At 41.3% G+C, this 18912-nt stretch overlaps 1 protein-coding gene across 1 annotated transcript in view; it reads left to right on the top strand.

Moving 5' to 3' along the window:
• Positions 1 to 611: 611 nt before the first annotated feature.
• The window catches only part of GPNMB (glycoprotein nmb), a 28394-nt gene continuing 10093 nt past the window's right edge, over positions 612 to 18912 (top strand). The window contains exons 1-6 of the mRNA XM_065883730.1: positions 612 to 905; positions 8235 to 8387; positions 10293 to 10436; positions 12639 to 12788; positions 15252 to 15410; positions 15751 to 16062. Of these exons, the coding sequence (XP_065739802.1) occupies positions 836 to 905; positions 8235 to 8387; positions 10293 to 10436; positions 12639 to 12788; positions 15252 to 15410; positions 15751 to 16062 (988 nt within the window). The 5' untranslated portion in view covers positions 612 to 835. The remainder of the gene's footprint in view (positions 906 to 8234; positions 8388 to 10292; positions 10437 to 12638; positions 12789 to 15251; positions 15411 to 15750; positions 16063 to 18912) is intronic.

The following is an 18912-nucleotide window of genomic DNA, read 5'->3' as shown; positions in this document are numbered from 1 at the left end:
CAGCGGCAGGTGGGGATGGTGGTGTGATGAATCGGGCGATTGGGATTGACATGTATACACTGATGTGTATAATATTGATGACTGGGCTTCCCTGGTGGCACTGTGGTTGAGAATCTGCCTGCTAATGCAGGGGACACGGGTCCGAGCCCTGGTCTGGGAGGATCCCACATGCTGCGGAGCAACTAGGCCCGTGAGCCACAACTACTGAGTCTGTGCGTCTGGAGCCTGTGCTCCGCAACAAGAGAGGCCGCGATAGTGAGAGGCCCGCGCACCACGATAAAGAGCGGCCCCCGCTTGCCACAACTAGAGAAAGCCCTTGCACAGAAACAAAGACCCAACACAGTCAGAAATAAATAAATTTTTTTAAAAATTGATGACTAATAAGAACCTGCTATATAAAAAATAAAATAAAATTCACAAGTTCAAAAAAAGAAACGAACAGAATGAACAGAATCTAATTCAAAATATAAGATAACAAAACATTTCAAAAATTAAAAAAAATCAGTGAGGTTGGAGATTGAAATTTTATTTGGGGAAGGCTATCAAAATAGGGCCCATAGGAAAGTAAATCCCTTCAACTAGAAATATGGAATAGCAACACTGCAGTGAATAAATAGATACTAAGAGCAAGTGAGTCAGAAGCACATGAGTGGTTGAACTCCAGAGACCAGATCAAGCAGCTTAATACCATCACATGATCTGCCCCGAGGCCCATATTTAATGAAAATAAGGAGTGGAGCACAGCAAAAACCAGAAGAACACTGTTGCTCTTAGCGGATAGAGCCAGAGGAGTTACAAGCTAAACCTTGATTGCCGGGATCTGTGAGAATTCAGCATGGGATGTCTCTACTGTTTCCTGGGATTTCTGCTGCTGGCTGCAAGACTGCCACTTGACGCTGCCAAACGTGAGTAACTGTCCATTTCTGTATTTTTAACCCATTCTCTGGCTATTGCCTGAAGTGATGGGTTTGTCTGAAGTAACTCTGCCTGAGCCCCAAGTTGGACTTGAGGAAGCATTCAAAACCGTTGGGGATGTTGAAAGTACGGCAGAATGCGTTCAGTCCCCATTCTTTGCTCCAGGCTCTTGAAGTGAAAGACGTGCAGCCCCTCTGCTGTGGAGCTTTTTTCTATCAAAATTGCCACCCACTCTGTTAGAGACATTGGCGGCGGGGGGGGGGGGGGCGGTGGGGGCTGTGGGCAATGAAGGGCACAGTCTCTGGCTTGAGACCACAGCAACGCTACCCACTAAATTTTGTTTCGTTGCCATCCAACAGGAAAGAGCCTCAGATGAAATGGGGCCCCAAATCTGGAATCAGACTTTCTAATAATCCCAACCCAGAAGCTATCGCCAATTCTGCTGAGGGAATTCCCTGGTGATCCTGGTGGTTTGGACTCCACGCTTTCACTGCTGAGGGCCCAGCTTTGATCCCTGGTCAGGGAACTAAGATCCCACAAGCCGCTTGACAAAAAAAAAAAAACCTGCTGATAGGTTTTCACAGACCTGCAGGAGTTTGCTGCCACTGTAGTGAGGATATTGAGAAAAGCGCTAAAGCCCTGGGTCTCTTTTCTAGTTAGAGTAGAGGCTGGGGACTTTTTAACAATGCTGATGCCCAGATCGATGAGATGAGAATCTTTGGAGGTGGGGTTGGAGCATCCTTGTTTAAAAATCTCCTCTTGTGATTGGAACGGAAGCCAGAGCTGCGAACCACTGAGCTCACCGGTGGCCCACTTGTCCAGTCCAGGGGATGGGCGGCCATGGCAGCCCCTATCCTCCAGTGGAGTGGGAGAAGGAAGTGAATTAGACATCTCCCAGAAGGTCCACTCCACCTCACTCCAGTAGAGTGACAACGTTCCCTGGAGGAAAAGTCCTGATTTTGCCAGACGACTCCACGGGAGGGGCGGTGGGGGGAAGGTAGGCGCTGAGAAGGGACCCACCGTGTGTGCTCACTGAGCTGGCCGCCTTAAATCAGTCGGCTAGTCCTCACAGCCCCCTTTGTGGAGCACATGGTCCTCCCACTCTTCAACGGGTGAGCAAACGAGGAGCCCAGGTCCGGCTTTTCACCTGCTGGGCCCAGATCGGAGAGTGGAGGATCCTGGACACACGTGCACGCGTTCCTCTCACTCCTCCCAGCGGGAGAGAAAAGCCCTACAGCGAAGAGGTCCTTGCAGAGTGCGATGCCCGGCGGCGGCTGGGTGGAGGAGAAAGAGAGGGGGGCGCTGCAGGCTCGTGGAATGGGGCGGGGGGGACGCTGGGCGCGCCGGGAGCCCGCGGTGCTGGGGTTCCGGGATGGGGACCTGGGCTGGGGGGTAGGGGAGGAGAGTGTCAGGAGGCCAGTTGTGCAGCCAGCGCTGAGGCCGGTGACGGGGCAGGAAGAGGAGCCGCGACTTTGACCCAGGAGCCCAGATGCAGGGGCTGTGCCGGCGCGGGGCCGGGCCGGAGAGCAGCGGCCCGGGATTTGTCTCTCGTCTGGGCCGCACGGGGCCTTGCAACAGCCCGGGGAGGCCGGGCAAGCTGGCGCTGTTCCCGTGTCCCGGGCAAGGGGGAAGGGCCGCACGGCGGATACGAGGACGAGGAAGGCTTTCGTGGCAGCCGCTGTCCTTCCTGCCAGCCGTGGGGCTGGACCACGAGTGACTGGCCCCTGCACCTAATTCTAGCCTCCGGTCCACCGGCACCGCCTTGCTCTGCTCAGCAAGGCAGATCAGCCTGAGGCTGGCCAGCAGTTTGAGAGGAGGCCCAACCTATTACCACGTAACAAAACCTGCTGTGCCTGGCTTCACCTTGCCTTGAGAAGAAATATCCTGGCCGCAAAAAATAAGGATGGGGAGAATTTAGCATTATATAAGACACCAAGGGATTCCTTGCCATTTTCCAGTCACAGCCGTGGTAAAAAGAGGAAGGAGAGGCTATTGACAGAGTAGCTCACAAGTGGCCAAGCCGCCATGTCTCTGCTAGTAGAGCAGGGCGTCCGAAGGGTAGAGGGAACAGCCACAGGGGTGCTGCGTGTGACCCCATTTACCTTCACATCTATTCCCCTCCCCACTTTCTTTTTTAAAGTCTTACTGTTGGGGTTTTTTAATTTTTTATTCTATTTTTAAATTCTTTTTATTTTGAGGTTATTGTAGATTCACATGCACTTTCAAGAAATAATACAAAGAGGTCCCCGCTATGTACCCTTTGCGGGGTTTCTCCCAATGGTAACATTTTGCAAAGTTGTACTACAATGTGGCAACCAAGATATTGACATTGACACGGTCAAAATACAGAACAGTCACATCACCACAAAGATCCAAACCCACTTCCCTTTCCCACTCCACCCAGCCCCCAGCCCCCGGCAACCACTAATCCATTCTCTAGTTTTATAATTTTGTAACTTCAAGAACGTTAGAGAAATGGAATCATACAGTATGTAATTTAGGGGACCTGGCTCTTTTTTACTCAACGTAATTTATTGAGGTTGTTGTGTGTATCAATAGCTAGTTCTTTATCACTGAGTGGTACACCGGACTACATGGATGTACCACAGTTTATCCATTCGCCCACTGAAAGATTTCTGGGTTGTTGCAGCTTAGGCTATTATGAGTAAAGCTGCTCTGAACATTAATGTTCAGGTTTTTATGTGAACATAAGTTTCCATTTTTCTGGGACAAATGCCCATGAGTACGACTGCTTGGTTGCATAGTAATTGCATGTTTAGTTTCACAAGAAACTGCCAGACTGTTTTCCAGAATGGCGGTACCATTTCCACCAGCAGTGTATGAGTGATTCAGTTTCTCTACATCTGCACCTACATCTGATGTCATTTGCTTTTAATAAATTTATTTATCCTACTTTTGGCTGCATTGGGTCTTCGTTGATGCATGTGGGCTTTCTCTAGTCAGGGCGAGCAGGGGCTACTCTTCGTTGTGGTGGTCAGGCTTCTCATTGCAGTGGCTTCTCTTGCTGCAGAGCACAGGCTCTAGGCACGCGAGCTTCAGCAGTTGTGGTGTGGGGGCTCAGTAGTTGTGGCTCATGGGCTTAGTTGCTCTGTGGCATGTGGGATCTTCCCGGACCAGGGCTTGAACCCATGGTCCCTGCATTGGCAGGTAGATTCCTAACCACTGAGCCACCAGGGAAGCCCCTGATGTCAGTATTTTTAATTTTAGTCTTTCTGATAGGTATGCAATGATATCTCATTGTGGTTTTAATGTGCATTTACTCACTGGCTAATGATATTGAACATCTTTTCATGTGTTACTTTGTCTTCTGTACATCCTCATCTGTGAAATGTCTGGTCAGGTCTTTTACCTGGATTATTTGATTTTTTTTAACACTGAGTTTTGAAAATCCTTTATATGTTCTAGATATTATTCCTTTTTTGGAAATGTGGTTTGCAAATATTTTTCTCCCTGTAATGTGCCTTTTTACCCTCTTCACATGGTATTTCACAGAGCAAAATTTTTTAATTTTAATGAGGCCCAGTTTATCAGTTTCTCCTGTTATAGATTATGGTTTTGGTGTTAAGTCTAAGAATTCTTGCGTACCTAGAACCTGAAGATTTTTCCTATGTTTTTTACTTTTTTACAGTGCCGTATGTTGAAAGGCTATCTTTTCTTCATTGGATTATATTTGCAAAAATCCGTAGGGCATATCTGTGAGTCTATTTTTGGGTTCTATAGTCTGTTCTATGGGCCTATGTGTCTATTCCTTGTCATTTGCCTTTTAAGTTTGTATTTTTCCTTGATTTTTGACATTTATTTTTTTCAATTTATTTTTATTTATTTATTTTTTGGCTGTGTTGGGTGTTCGTTGCTGCACACGGGCTTTCTCTAGTTGCGGCGAGCAGGGACTACTCTTCATTGCAGTGCCCGGGCTTCTCATTGTGGTGGCTTCTCTTGTTGGGGAGCATGGGCTCTAGAGCATGGGGGCTTCAGTGGATGCAGCGCATGGGCTCTAGAGCACAGGCTCAGTAGTTGTGGTGCACGGGCTTAGTTGCTCCGCAGCATGTGGTATCTTCCCGGACCAGGGCTCGAACCCGTGTCCCCTGCATTAGCAGGTGGATTCTTAACCACTGTGCCACCAGGGAAGCCCAGACTTTTGACATTTAAAATCAGAAGAGAAATCTGTGTTTGGATTATGTTTCTGGAAACACTGACATTCACTCAGGATCTGAGGAAGAGGAAGACTTCGGAAGAGTAGAAAAAACTGATCCTGGGACTCAAAGATGCCAATCTTCATTTCTACTTGATTACAGATGACTCTGAGTGAATCGTATCACTTCTCTAGGCCTGAATTTCTTTTTTTTTTTTTTTTTTTTTGCGGTACGCGGGCCTCTCGCTGTTGTGGCCTCTCCCGTTGCGGAGCACAGGCTCCGGACGCTCAGGCTCGGCGGCCATGGCTCACGGGCCCAGCCGCACTGCGGCATGTGGGATCTTCCCAGACCGGGGCACAAACCCGTGTCCCCTGCATCGGCAGGTGGACTCTCAACCACTGCGCCACCAGGGAAGCCCTAGGCCTGAATTTCTTCGTCTGTAAATGAAAGGATTTGAACGAACTACTCTTAGTTCTTTCTATATAGAACATTCTACCATTCCATGACTCAACATTCAACTGAATTTCCAGTTATAATAAACATTTCTTGATAAACATAAATTTCCTGCCCTCACTCTGTTCCTTTTTGGAAACAGATACTATCTCACAGTATCACAGGACATGTGGTTTTTTGCCTGATGTGAAGGCCCAGAGAAGAAACATGGCCTGAAATCCCACAGCCTGTTTCATAGTGGGTTCTGTAACTTCCAGCTCAATGTTCTTTCCCACTCCATCTGTCTCCATTATAAGAAGGGAATTACATGCTTCCCCTTCCTCCTACCAACAAAGAGGAATAGAAGGCAGAGGCTAGTGGCATCCATTCAGTATGGCTTCTCTGAGTACCTTCTAAATACCGCCCCTCATAGGAGGCCTCTTTCAGGATGTAAGAGAAAAGGCAGCGTTCCTGTCTCTGAGTCCATAGCCAGACCAAGACACGAGACCATATGACTAGATGAGACAACAGTTTATAGCAGTGTATGATTAGGGGCTGGCAAGGGTTATAGACAGTGGAGCTTTTGCCTGTGAGTAACAGATACTCAAATAGGTTGAGTAGGACATTTATTGTCTCAATCCACCCAAAGGTAGACAAGGCTGGAGGAAGAGCTCAACAATATTGTCAAGGACTCTTTCTTTTCATCCATCTATTCTGACACCCTTGGTGTGCTGGCCTGCTTCCTCAGATTTTTTCCCTCATGGTTAAATATGGCTGTCACAGTCCAGGCATCACATCCTCATACTACTGTCTCCAAAATCAATTCTCAGGAGGAAAAAATGGAGTTTTTTCCCACTTTTTTTTTTTTTAATGATAGAGAAAAATGTTTCCCAGAAGCCTCCATCAGACTTACGATCAGCTCCCGTCAGCCAGGATCTAATCATCAGTTCCTGCCCAAACTGTAAGGAAAGCTAGGAAAGTGATCCTCTAGAATTTTGAATCATTATGGTAAAAACTCTGCAACAAGAGAAAGAGGACAGGTGCAGGCAGGAACTGTCTGCTACAGTCCTCAAAGAAAGGACAGACAATGTGACCACCAGACTTATCAGGAAAGGCAAAAAGACAGACATCAAGATTGGAAAGAAATTTAAAAGAATTGGAATACTATAAACCCTGGAGCAACCACTCGAAACAAAGAGGTATAGCTAATAAGTCAATAATGCAGATAAAATGGAATCTAAAAATAATCCCAGTAAGTATAAGAAAAGAAGAAAAAAGGAATAAAGGACAGAATGGATAAATAGAAAACATATAGTAGACAAATCCCACAATATTGATAATTACATTAAATGTAAATTACCTAAACACTCCAAATAAAGGGTAAAAATTATTAGACTATTTTTTTAAAAAAAACAACAATATGCTGTCTACAAGAAACCCGCTTCAAATATAAAAATATTTATAGGTTAAAAGTAAAAGGATGGGGACTTTCCTGGTGGCACAGTGGTTAAGAACCCTCCTGCCAATGGAGGGTACACGGGTTTGATCCCTGGTCTGGGAAGATTCCACATGCCACAGAGCAACTAAGCCGGTGCACAACAACTGCTGAGCCTGTGCTCTAGAGCTCGTGAGCCACAGCTACTGAGCCCGCGTACCACAACTACTGAAGCCCACGCGCCTAAGGCCTGTGCTTCGCAGCAAGAGAAGCCACCACAATGAGAAGCCTGCGCACCACAATGAAGAGTAGCCCCCACTCGCCACAACTAGAGAAAGCCCGCATGCAGCAATGAAGACCCAAGACAGCCAAAAACAAATATAAATTAATTAAAAAATTTTTAAATGTGCAAAAAAAGTAAAAGGATGGTAAAAGATGTACCAGTTAAACACTAAGCACTAATATCAAAGTATTCTTCAGAACAAGGAATATTAGCAAAGAAAAAAAGTCAATTCCTAATGTTAAAAGGGTCAATTCATCAAGAAGACTTAACAATTTAAAATAGAGCTTCAAAATACATAAAGCAGATAATGCCAACTGAAAGACAAAGTTGGCAAATTGGCACATCCATAATTACAGTTGAAGATTTCAACATTCCTCTTTCAGTAACGAAATAACAAGCACACAGAAAATCAACAGGAACAGAGAAGTTGCCAAAGACAATACCAACCAGCTTGACATAAGTGACATTAAAAAAACACAATACTACACAACTGTATATGGAACTTTCACCAAGACAGACCATGTGCTGGGCCATAAAAACATTTGTTCAGCACTGGGCCCTCCAGGACTGGTACACGTCTCCTGGAACCTTGGAGGCATTCCTCAGTCTGGCACTCCTTGAGCCAAGTAAACCATTCAGAATGGAAAAAGATGAAAAACTGCTCTGAAGATCATTGGCATCAGTGTCTTTCCTAATGATAGTGTATCAAATCCAAATATTCAGAAGACATGTTTTGAGAAACCAAATGATGTCTAAGAAATACTGACATTCAAAACTTTTCCTTGATTCACTTAAAGTACGTAAAGAGATAGGGTCTAGGGTCTGAGTACGTGTATTCAAGGTATTTCCAGTACACATTTTTTTAAAAAGCACTTTCTATCTGCTTCACATATTGGAAATATTATGTATGTGCTTTCCAATCTTATGAAGTGAAAAGTTGCTTTAACCATTGTTAGATAATACTAAATGAGAGAGGAGGTAGACAAAATAATTTTTTTTTCAAATGTCTTTATAGGCGTTCATGATGTGCTGAGCAATGAGAGACCTTCTGGTTATATGCGGGAGCACAGGCAATTAAATGGCTGGTCATCAGATGAAAACGACTGGAATGAAAAACTCTATCCAGTGTGGAAGAGGGGAGACTCGAGGTGGCAAAACTCTTGGAAAGGTAAATCAAAAGACTCAACCAAAACAACTGTAATTTCTTTTTTTTTTTTTAATTTCAAGTGTACAACATAGTGATTCAATTTTTTTAACTGAAGTATAGTTAATTTACAATGTTGTGTTAATTTCTGCTTACAGCCAAGTGATTCCGATGTATATATATTTATATGTTCATATATATATGAAGACACACATTCTTTTTTTAAATATTCTTTTCCATTATGGTTTATCTCAGGATATTGAATATAGTTCTATAGTTCCCTGTGCTATACAGTAGGACCTTGTTTTTTATCCATTCTATATGTAACAGTTTGCATCTGCCGACACCAAACTCCGAGTCCATCCCTCCCCAACCTCTCCTCCCCCTTGGCAATAACAAGTCCGTTCTCTATTTCTGTGAGTCTCTTTCTGTTTCGTAGATAGGTTCGTGTCATATTTTAAATTCCACACATAAGTGCTATCGTACGGTATTTGTCTTTCTCTTTCTGACTTCATTTAGTATGATAAACTCTAGGTCCATCCATGTTGCTGCAAATGGCATTATTTCCTTCTTTTCTATGGCTGAGTAGTAGTCTATCGGATATATGTACCACATCTTCTTTATCCATGCATCTGTTGATGGACATTTAGGTTGTTCCATGTGTTGGCTACTGTGAATAGTGCTGCTGTGAACATAGAGGATCATGTATCTTTTTGAATTATAATTTTGTCTGGCTATAGTCCCAGGAGTGGGATTGCTGGGTCATGTGGTAATTCTATTTTTAGTTTTTTGAAGAACTTCCATACTGTTTTCCATAGTATGTACCAATTTACATTCCCACTAACAGTGTAAGAAGGTTCCCTTTCCTCCACACCCTCTCCAACATTTATTATTTCTGGACTTTTTGTTGATGGCCATTCTGACTGGTGTGAGTTGATACCTCACTGTAGTTTTGATTTACATTTCTCTAATAATTAGCAATATTGAGCATCTTTTCATGTTCCTATTGGCCATCTGTATGTCTTCTTTGGAGACATGTCTAGTTAGGTCTTCTGCCCATTTTCCGATTGGGTTGTTTGATTTTTGTTGTTGAGTTGTATGAGCTGTTTGTATATTCTGGAAATTAATTCCCTGTCAGTCACATTGTTTGCAAATATTTTCTCCCATTCCGCAGGCTGTCTTCTAATTTTGTTTATGGTTCCCTTGGCTGTGCAAAAGCTTGTAAGTTTGATTAGGTTGCATCCGCCAAATAGCTGTAATTTCCTATTTCAGTTAGGCTTGTAGATTGTAGACTCTGAGATCACAGGGCTCATGGTGCGTCCATGAATGACAGTACTCTAGTTACCAAGTGGGAGGCACCTGGATTTGGCAATCTTTCCTTTATCTCAACAGTATCACTTTCTAAACTCCTCTCCCCCACCACACGCACAGTAAAATCGCCTTAGAAATTTACAACTGGTGCCTCTTGGAAGATTTTGAAGAGCAAGCAGGTTTGGCCTCAAACTTAAGTAACTGATGTGGGAATGGTCATCTTCAGAAGTTCTGAGACTCCAGGGCACTTTGACCATCTCAAAAGTGTGGTTTCTCCGAAAGTTAATATCTCTCTGTTCATATCAAAAGCCAATGAATCCTTCAGTCATTGGTCTTGAAATTGAAAATTGCAAACCTTTAATACAATTAAATAGATTTTTAATTATTTTAAGGAAATGTTCTTTCTGTGATTAGAGAATTCTTCAATTGGTCTGACTTTTTAAGTTTGTCTTCTGGAATGTTGTACTCTGACAGCAAAAGCGAAGAATTCTGCAAATAGTTTGTAAAGAGGCATAAGGATCCTCTGGTTCTTATTTGTAGATTTAACTTTACTTTTTTTTGTTTATCAGTGAAAGGGAAAAGAGGTGTTTGATTGAGCTCTACTTTTCTATGCCCTAGGAGGCCGTGTGCAGGCACTTCTGACCAGTGATGCACCAGCACTTGTGGGCTCAACTATAACATTCGCAGTGAACCTGGTATTCCCCAGATGCCAACAGGAAGGTGCCAGTGGCAACATAGTCTATGAGAAGAACTTCAGAAATGGTAAGGAATGTTAGTCCCATTACAGGAACATGCTGGTTCTCCTAACTACTGGAGACCCTCCTTATAAACCTTAATGCTCACAGGTACTTCTATAAATGCAAGATGCTGCAGTTGTCCCTTGTCACCCCCTCCTCAAGTTGGATGACAGGGAATGTGAATATGTCCCTCCATCAACATCAGTCAAATCCATTTTGGCCAACGGGTGTCTCTCCACTACTTGGAACTCTCCTCAAATCTACGTTGTGAGGCTTGGCCTTTTTTTTTTTTTTTTTTTTTTGGCTGCCCTTTGCTGCATGTGGGATCTTAGTTCCCTGACCAGGCATCGAACCCATGCCCCCCTGCATTGGGAGCTCGGAGTCTTAACCACTGGACCGCCAGGGAAGTCCCGAGGCTTGGCCTTTTCTTAGTGCCCAGTTGATTGGACAGAGAATACCTTGTTGATTCTCAGATTTGGATTTTATTACTTGGACTTCTTCTGGCTACTCAAAGAATAGTCAGTTTGTCAGATCTTTGTTAATCTGATAGGCTTCTGCTCACAAGAATTCCTTAAACTGTGTGCCTAGCACAAATGCTAAGATTTGTCTATTTTGGTGTTGCTTTGCTCTTAGTTAAAGCAGATAAGCTCTTTGCCCATGTTAAAGAGCACAAATGATTACAAATACATCAAGGGGGATTATCTCGTTAGAACTGTACAGCCTTAAAAGCTCAGGTAATTACTGAGATTCCTCAGTCAGTAACAAGGCTGATAAGTGCAGTCATGATCTGATTTTATTACTTAGAACTTCTGTGAAACAGTTGATGTGTTTATTTCTTAGAAATTTATCATCTTCCTATGACGCAAACAATGAATTCTGTGTAGAAAGAGTTTGATAATTAAAAAGTGTTGTTTATAATCGTCTGTAGCATTTTTTCTTTCCTTCTAAAAAAGTTAATACTTGGGGCTTCCCTGGTGGCACAGTGGTTGAGACTCCGCCTGCCGATACAGGGGACACGGGTTCGTGCCCCGGTCCGGGAAGATCCCACATGCCGCGGAGCAGCTGGGCCCGTGAGCCATGGCCGCTGAGCCTGCACATCCGGAGCCTGTGCTCCACAACAACAGTGAGAGGCCCGCGTACCGCAAAAAAAAAAAAAGTTAATTCTTATGAATGTTTCAAATGACAGTCTAACCCTCTGAGCGTTTTTATATGAAAGAGTCCTTGTGACTTATGAAAAGTTATATAAAGTATATATCACCACTAGAAGAAACTAGAATTTTTGAAGAAATGACTAATTCCAGGTGTAGGACAGGGAAAGTACCACAGGAACCAGGGACATCTTGTCCCAGAAAACAAGGGAGTAATGGGGACATGTCACAGGGACACGGAAGGCAGCTAGAGGGGCTCCTACTGGCCATATTTGGAACAACTTAAGAGTAAAAAAAATAATGGCTGTAGTAGATTGATAAATAAAAAGGCTCTTCATAAATGTCAGTGACATAAAAAAAACAAGAGGGTGGGGAGATTGTTCTAGATGAAAAGATACTGATCATGACTTGTTTAAAATGGAAAACTGATGTTTTCCCAAACATACAGAAAAGTATAAAGCGGGTACTTCGAGATTCAACAAATTTAACATTTTTTCCTGTTTCCATCTATCTATCTACCTATCTATGTATCTGTCATCTATCTACATTTCTAGGCATATTTCTTTTTTTTTTCTGAATCATTTGAAGAAACAAAATAGCCATATGTATGATGTGACCTTTGACTGTGGTAGGCGTGGCGATGACGTGGTTATGTAAGAGAATGTCCTTATTCTTTGGAGATGTGTGCTGAAGTCTTTAGGAGAGGAGAGTCATGATGTCAAATGAATCAGGGAACAAAAGCTACAGATAGAGAGAGTGTATCAAAGTAAAATGATACAGCATCCCTCAGTTTGGTTTGAATATGCTTGTGATTTGGAGACCCAATATGAAGGTAAACATATTAAGTGATAGCTCTAAATTTCCTGAAAAATTGCTTTATATAAAACTCATTGAAATATAACATGTAGGCAGAAAAATGCACAGGTCGTAAAGGTACCATTAGATGAATTCTGAATATTAGGGTTTTAGTTGTCCAACCGTATTTAAATGAGTTATGAAAAAATATGAAAATGTGTTTAATTCAATGAAGAGCATTGAGTATTCTGAGTCAATCATGGCGTGTTCCTTTCTCTCTTTAGATACTGGTCCATCTCCTGACCCATATGTTTACAACTGGACAGCATGGACAGAGGACGGTGACTGGGGAAATGGCACCAGACAAGGCCATCACGGGAAGCCTTTCCCTCACCCCCGAAAATGGAATTTCGTCTTTGTGTTCCACACACTTGGTTGGACTTTTACAAACCCCCTTAGCTTCTTCTTTACCTTTCCTTCAAATTTTAAATTTTTTCTCTTTCCATATTCTATAATTGAGAATTACGACACTGGGAGTTTAACAACAGTTACTCTTTTAACTTTCCTTAGCTGGAGTGGAGGGTGAGGGATAAAAATTAAATCTGGGTTAGCCTTGCCATATCTCCAGGACATCAAATAATTAAAACGAGAAAAAGACAGGTTCAGCTTTCTTTTTTTTTAAGACAAAGCTACTCAATTTTTTTCCGTCTAAAACAGTAATATGAAAAATAATATTTATTTATTTGCATCGCACACGGATGGGCATTTGCTGATTTATTATTTAATTTTTTTATGTTTTTAAAAGAATTTTCAGAATTTAACTTATACTCTTTGTAGGAAATTTGGAAAATGCAGAAAAACACAAATGAAAAATCAGTCACCATAATTCACACCAGAGATTATCACTGTTAACATGATGGTGTTTTCTCTACCAGTATTTCTTTCTTTCTTTTTTCTTAGTATTTCTTGATTAAGATCATAAAATATATACATTTTGATCAATATCATGAGCATTGACTAAAATTCTTGCATGGCTTGTGGGATCTTAGTTCCTTGACCAGGTATCAAACCCAGGCCCCGGCAGTGAAAGCACCAAGTCCTAACCACTGGACCGCGTGAGAGTTCTCTAAACCTTTTTATATACATTATTTTAATGACTGCATAATATTCTATTGAGTAAAAGTATAATAATCTAACTACTCTTCTTCTTTGACATAACCTACCCTCTTTTTTTTTTTAACCACAAATGGTATCCACTTTGCTTTACTATTAGTGAAGTGATTTTTTTTTTAAGGAGGACTAAATTTAGGTTATTAGCAAAGCTGCTAAATTCTTAGTTAAAAATCTTACCAGGTGCCACCTGGCTCTGAGTATTGCAAATCTGCTACCAGCCATGCAGACTCCAAATTTCTAAATGTTTGGTCTGTCTTCATGAATTACAGACAGCTTATCTTTCTTCAGTTAACTTATAAATCAAAATAACATATTAATAATACATGGTCCACTTGAACAGAGTACAAAATGTATAACAAATACTATGCTCGTCTATTTAAATCAGCTGATTTAAAGCCGACTTTTTTCAGTCCCTTCATGGCCCTGTCAGTAAATTCCCCAAGTGTCATGATTTCTTTGACCTGACAGTTTGCAATGGAGTCACTTAGGCTCACTAACACTCCAGATTCTGTTTAGCCTAGTTAAGAACCATTAACTTAACTAGTTAAGATGTCTTTATTTAACATCAGTTTCCAGCCCAGAAACCGCTGTTTTCCTAACAAGACGGTTTTGAATTTCCACCTTCTGCTGAGGTCTCAGAGTTAACTAATATTTTTCCTCAGCCAAGCGCTGCCTCTGTGGTCGGTGCCAGAACTAACATTTCCTCACGTATCACTAATTCCAAGAGACACCTCTTTCCCCTATAACCTCTAACAGAACTGCCTCTTCATTTCAAGGTAAAGGGGGATCGCAAGCCTTTCCTGACACTTCATTTTCTATTTTTTGGGCTGCAACTCGCGGCGTGTGGGATCTTAGTTCCCCGACCAGGGATCGAACCCGTGGCCCCTGCAGTGGAAGCACAGAATCTTAACCACTGGACCACCAGGGAAGTCGTCCCTTTCCTGACACCTTTGACCATGTGATGAACATGATCTTTAAACATCTCCGTCTCACAAGCATCCATCTTACAATACTTGTTGTTTCAATGACACATCTGTGCCAGGTGCCTCAAAAGGATTAGAAACATCCTTGAGCCCTGAAGGAGAGGAATTACTTTCACTAGCTAGCCAGTGGCAGTTAGATTTAGGTTAGAGTTGGAGAAAGAAAAAGAAGGATTCAAGGGCCCTAGAAATGTTAACTACTCCGTTCCTTTTTTACCCACAATACCCTGTTTGTTTTTCATCACTTACTGCATTTTTATAAACAAACACTACTAGAAGGTGGAGGATTCTAGTTCCCTAAAAGAAAAAAGTTACTTAACAATATAGCTGAACTACTAATATTGTTACAAAAATAAGGTCGATTTTTGGATATATTTTTAACTCCCTTGGACACCTACATCAAATGTATTTTCTGGGGGAAACATATGTATTTCAAGTACCAGATCACTTCCTTATACAAATTATTTATTTGTAAACTAAGGACTAATGGCATCCCACTAAACAGCTCTTTTCATTTTAATCAACTATATACAATTACATTTATGTTTGTGAGATTGTTTTATAAGGTTTTATATAAAAATGAGCACCGCCTTCTTTTCTGAAGGAGCCAGGACTGCATCCCCATCCTGTTTTTCCTTTCCCAGAACTATCTCTAAATGGCAGTTGTTATGCTTTAAGAAACATCAGCTTTCTGTAATGATCATATAATGTAGCCAATAACTAAACATTTCCATCCTCTCAAAGGTCAATATTTCCAGAAACTGGGACAGTGTTCAGTGAGAGTTTCTATAAACACAGCCAATGTGACTCCTGGCCCTCAAATCATGGAAGTAACTGTCTATAGAAGATACCGACGGGCATACGTTCCCATAGCAAAAGTGAAAGATGTGTATGTGGTAACAGGTGAGTGGACTGAACTCTAAATTAACTGAGCGTGAGACACTTAGTTCTGATGATGTCAGTGGGTTAGAAAGAGAGCCAAGTATTTTGGGTTAGGTTAGATGTCATTTGGACTCCTTCTCAACCTTATATATTTAATAACATATTCCATCTATGTTTTCCAGAATAACCTAGGAAAACTCTAGCAAACTTGTATAAGAAAAGGGAAAATGATGCTGAATTATCCCTAATTTTAATTTCTAATGTTTTTAGTTTAAAAACATTAAAGTCATCCACTTAAAGTCAAGCAGTGGTGACTTTCTTTCTTTCTTTTTTTTTGGGGGGGTGTGGATATATCTTTTAGATCAGATTCCTGTATTTGTGACTATGTCCCAGAAGAACAATCGAAATTCATCTGATGAAACCTTCCTCAAGGACCTCCCCATTACGTTCGATGTCCTGATTCATGATCCCAGCCACTTCCTCAATGAGTCTGCCATTTACTACAGGTGGAACTTTGGGGATAATACTGGTCTGTTTGTTTCCAACAATCACACTTTGAACCACACCTATGTTCTCAATGGAACCTTCAGTCTCAACCTCACTGTGCAAGCTACAGTGCCTGGACCTTGTCCTTCACCTTCACCCAGACCTCCAAAAACCACCGCTTCTTTGGGTAAGTTTTCCAGGTCTTTTTTGTTGTCAGGGTTCCTTAACAGCCAGAAAAAAAAATTCATGTGGGTTGTATAATTAGATCCTTAGTTAAAGAGACTGTGTAAAAACTCTGCAATGACTCCATTTTCTACCTGTTGATTTCGTTTAGCTACTTTATCACCATTTTTAGTTGTTACAGTTTGGAAGAAAGGAGAACGTGTTTAAAGTCACTTGGTGACTCGTATACAGCTCCTTGACCTTCCTAATTCTCACTGGCCCTTGTTATGCGTACGGATGCTTTCCCCCTTCTAGCCTGTCACATTTCTGTTTGCTTCCCTTTTTTTTTTGGTTAAGAAACATGGACCTCTTGTAAACATTCAGGCCATCCCACTGTCCTTCCTCTCCCTCCCACATTTCCTTCCCACTTCCATTCTCCTCCCCACCGTGCCCACATCCACCCCATGTCCCATGAAAACTCAGCCACCCTTAAATGTAGCTTACAGATAGGCTCGAAAAAGAATGCACCTTGAGAATATTTCTTGGCTGGCAGGCTGGAAAGATTCCAGACACTAAAATTATTCTGGATATAAGGCATAATTACTTAAATCCCACCTTCTAATAATAGTATATGAGGTCATTCAAGAAGTTCTTCAGAGTTTACTTTGTGAAGCATTAGCTTCCGTCTGATTCTACACCCTACCCCACACCATTACCATCCTTCCCCACTAAGCCACGAGTACATCTTACCATGCCGGCATCCCGGGGATGGTAATAGACTGACATCCTCTCACTGGACACTAGAGGGCTCCATCACCAAGTCGGGACAGAACACTCGATGACGATGTCCAGACTTGTTGCAATTGGTTTTTTTACCCAAACCTGTTAGATATAAATAATAAACTGTTATCAATAAGTGTGTTATTAATAAAAATATCTTGCTAAGTCAAGCATATCTAAAGCAAGACATTATAAGTTATTACCGATTTTGATTCTTTCTTGGAATGTTTTAAATTATAAAATTAATGCATGTCCCTTAATAAAACTTCAAATACAGAAATTTCAAATAAAAGTGAAAGTTCCTCTTCATGCTCTCCTCTCGAGAGTTAAACCTGTTAAGGGTTGGTAGTGTTTCTTTCCGGATCTTTTTCTGTATATTTACAAACATATTCTATAAATACATATAGGATTTGTGGTTTTGATTTTTAGGTAGATGGGTTCATGAAATATGTATTCTACAGTTTGCCTTTTTTCATTTAACAAACATCATAGACATCTTCCCGTTATCAGTACATTTAAGTCTGACTCACTTGATTCAGTGGCTTATTTATTTAACCACTCTCTTACTGGTGGATGATTCAGTTAAACCTAATTCCAGTTGTAAATATAACTGCATTGAACAATTCGAAACATATAGCTTCGTTCTGGTATTTCTATAGGAGAGTCAATTTATTTATCTACAAGCATCAGTCTTCCTTACAAATAAGCAGACCAGGTGTAAAATTCAAAATAAATTACAGGTGCTTGTTACATCTGTCTAGAAATTCCTGAATGGTAAAAGTCTTAATGTTAGGTTATTTAATGTTAGTCTATCTTGAATTGCATTTTTATAAAGCTAGCTTATTTTTCTTAGAACATATTTGTATCATAACATGCAAAAAAATATATTTTAAGTCAATGAAAGAGTATTTTAAATTTGTTATTATTTTCTATAGGTTAGAGCATAAGATATAAGGTAGCAATTTGTTAAATTTGTTGAATTTGTTAAATTTCATAGTGAAAGGAAACTGCCTGGCTTTATCTAAAGGTGTTAGATCAACCGTAATAAACCCCAAAATGCCTTAGAGCAGCTGTGAGACTTAGGGAATGGAGGGATGGGAATACGTAATGGGACCCAAGGTGATGATAGGAGTCAGCCCATGACTTGAGAAAGGGGTTGGGGTACTTGTCCTCTGGAAGAGAGAACATTTTCAGCTATGCAGAGCATATTAACAGGCTTGGATTATTGAGCACTGGATTCTTATTTGACCAAAAATTATGTTGTCCCTGCTATAGTAAGTGGCTTCAAAATGAGTACAGCTATTAAATAGAAACCAAATGCAACCAAAGGAGTGAGACAGAAGCAGAGCTGAAGTGGTGATTCAGGAAGATAATTACATTATAGGGCAGACAGGTATGCTCTAGTTTTAAGCCACACAATTCTCCTCCCTTAGGTAACCGTGCCATTGATCATTTCTGTGTACAAATCTAAAAAGAAAAACCTTTGTAAGATTGATGCTAATCAGTGTAATATTATATATAATATGTATATATCATGTATATATCATATCATGTAGAACTTTCCCAAAGAATCAAAGGATCTCACACCATTCTCTGAGTAACAGGGACATAAATAGTGAATTAAGTAGGACGCTTACCTTCTTCCCCATCTGTCTTTTAAGGTGTTAGTTTTTCTCCATTAGCCCTTTAATCATACCTTGACTTTGTATGTATAGATATAGATTTGATATTGTACATACCTCTGCAAAACCCCACATGCATTTTTATAAGCATTCTACCAGAGATAAAATCATGGACATTTATTAGTCATCTTTTATGAGAAGTTTTATTTTAAAAGATGGCAGGGTCATGATTCCATGCTCTAACTTGACAGCTAAATTTCACCTGTCAAGACCTTCAAAAGGAGATTTCTAGGGAAGAGCCAGCCATCTTTAATACCCTTCACAAACATATCTTTTGCTTCGGAGCCCATCGGTTAAATCTCAGAACAGGAAGAATGATTACCCTGTAACTTCACAGGACCACCGTGAAGCTCAGGGGACACAGCCAAGCCTGCCATAGCCAAACCTGCTGATAAACCACTGCATCTGAATCT

This window comes from Phocoena phocoena, chromosome 9, assembly GCF_963924675.1.
Source record: "Phocoena phocoena chromosome 9, mPhoPho1.1, whole genome shotgun sequence".
Classification (NCBI taxonomy): domain Eukaryota; kingdom Metazoa; phylum Chordata; class Mammalia; order Artiodactyla; family Phocoenidae; genus Phocoena; species Phocoena phocoena.
This window is presented reverse-complemented; position numbering and strand designations above follow the sequence as displayed.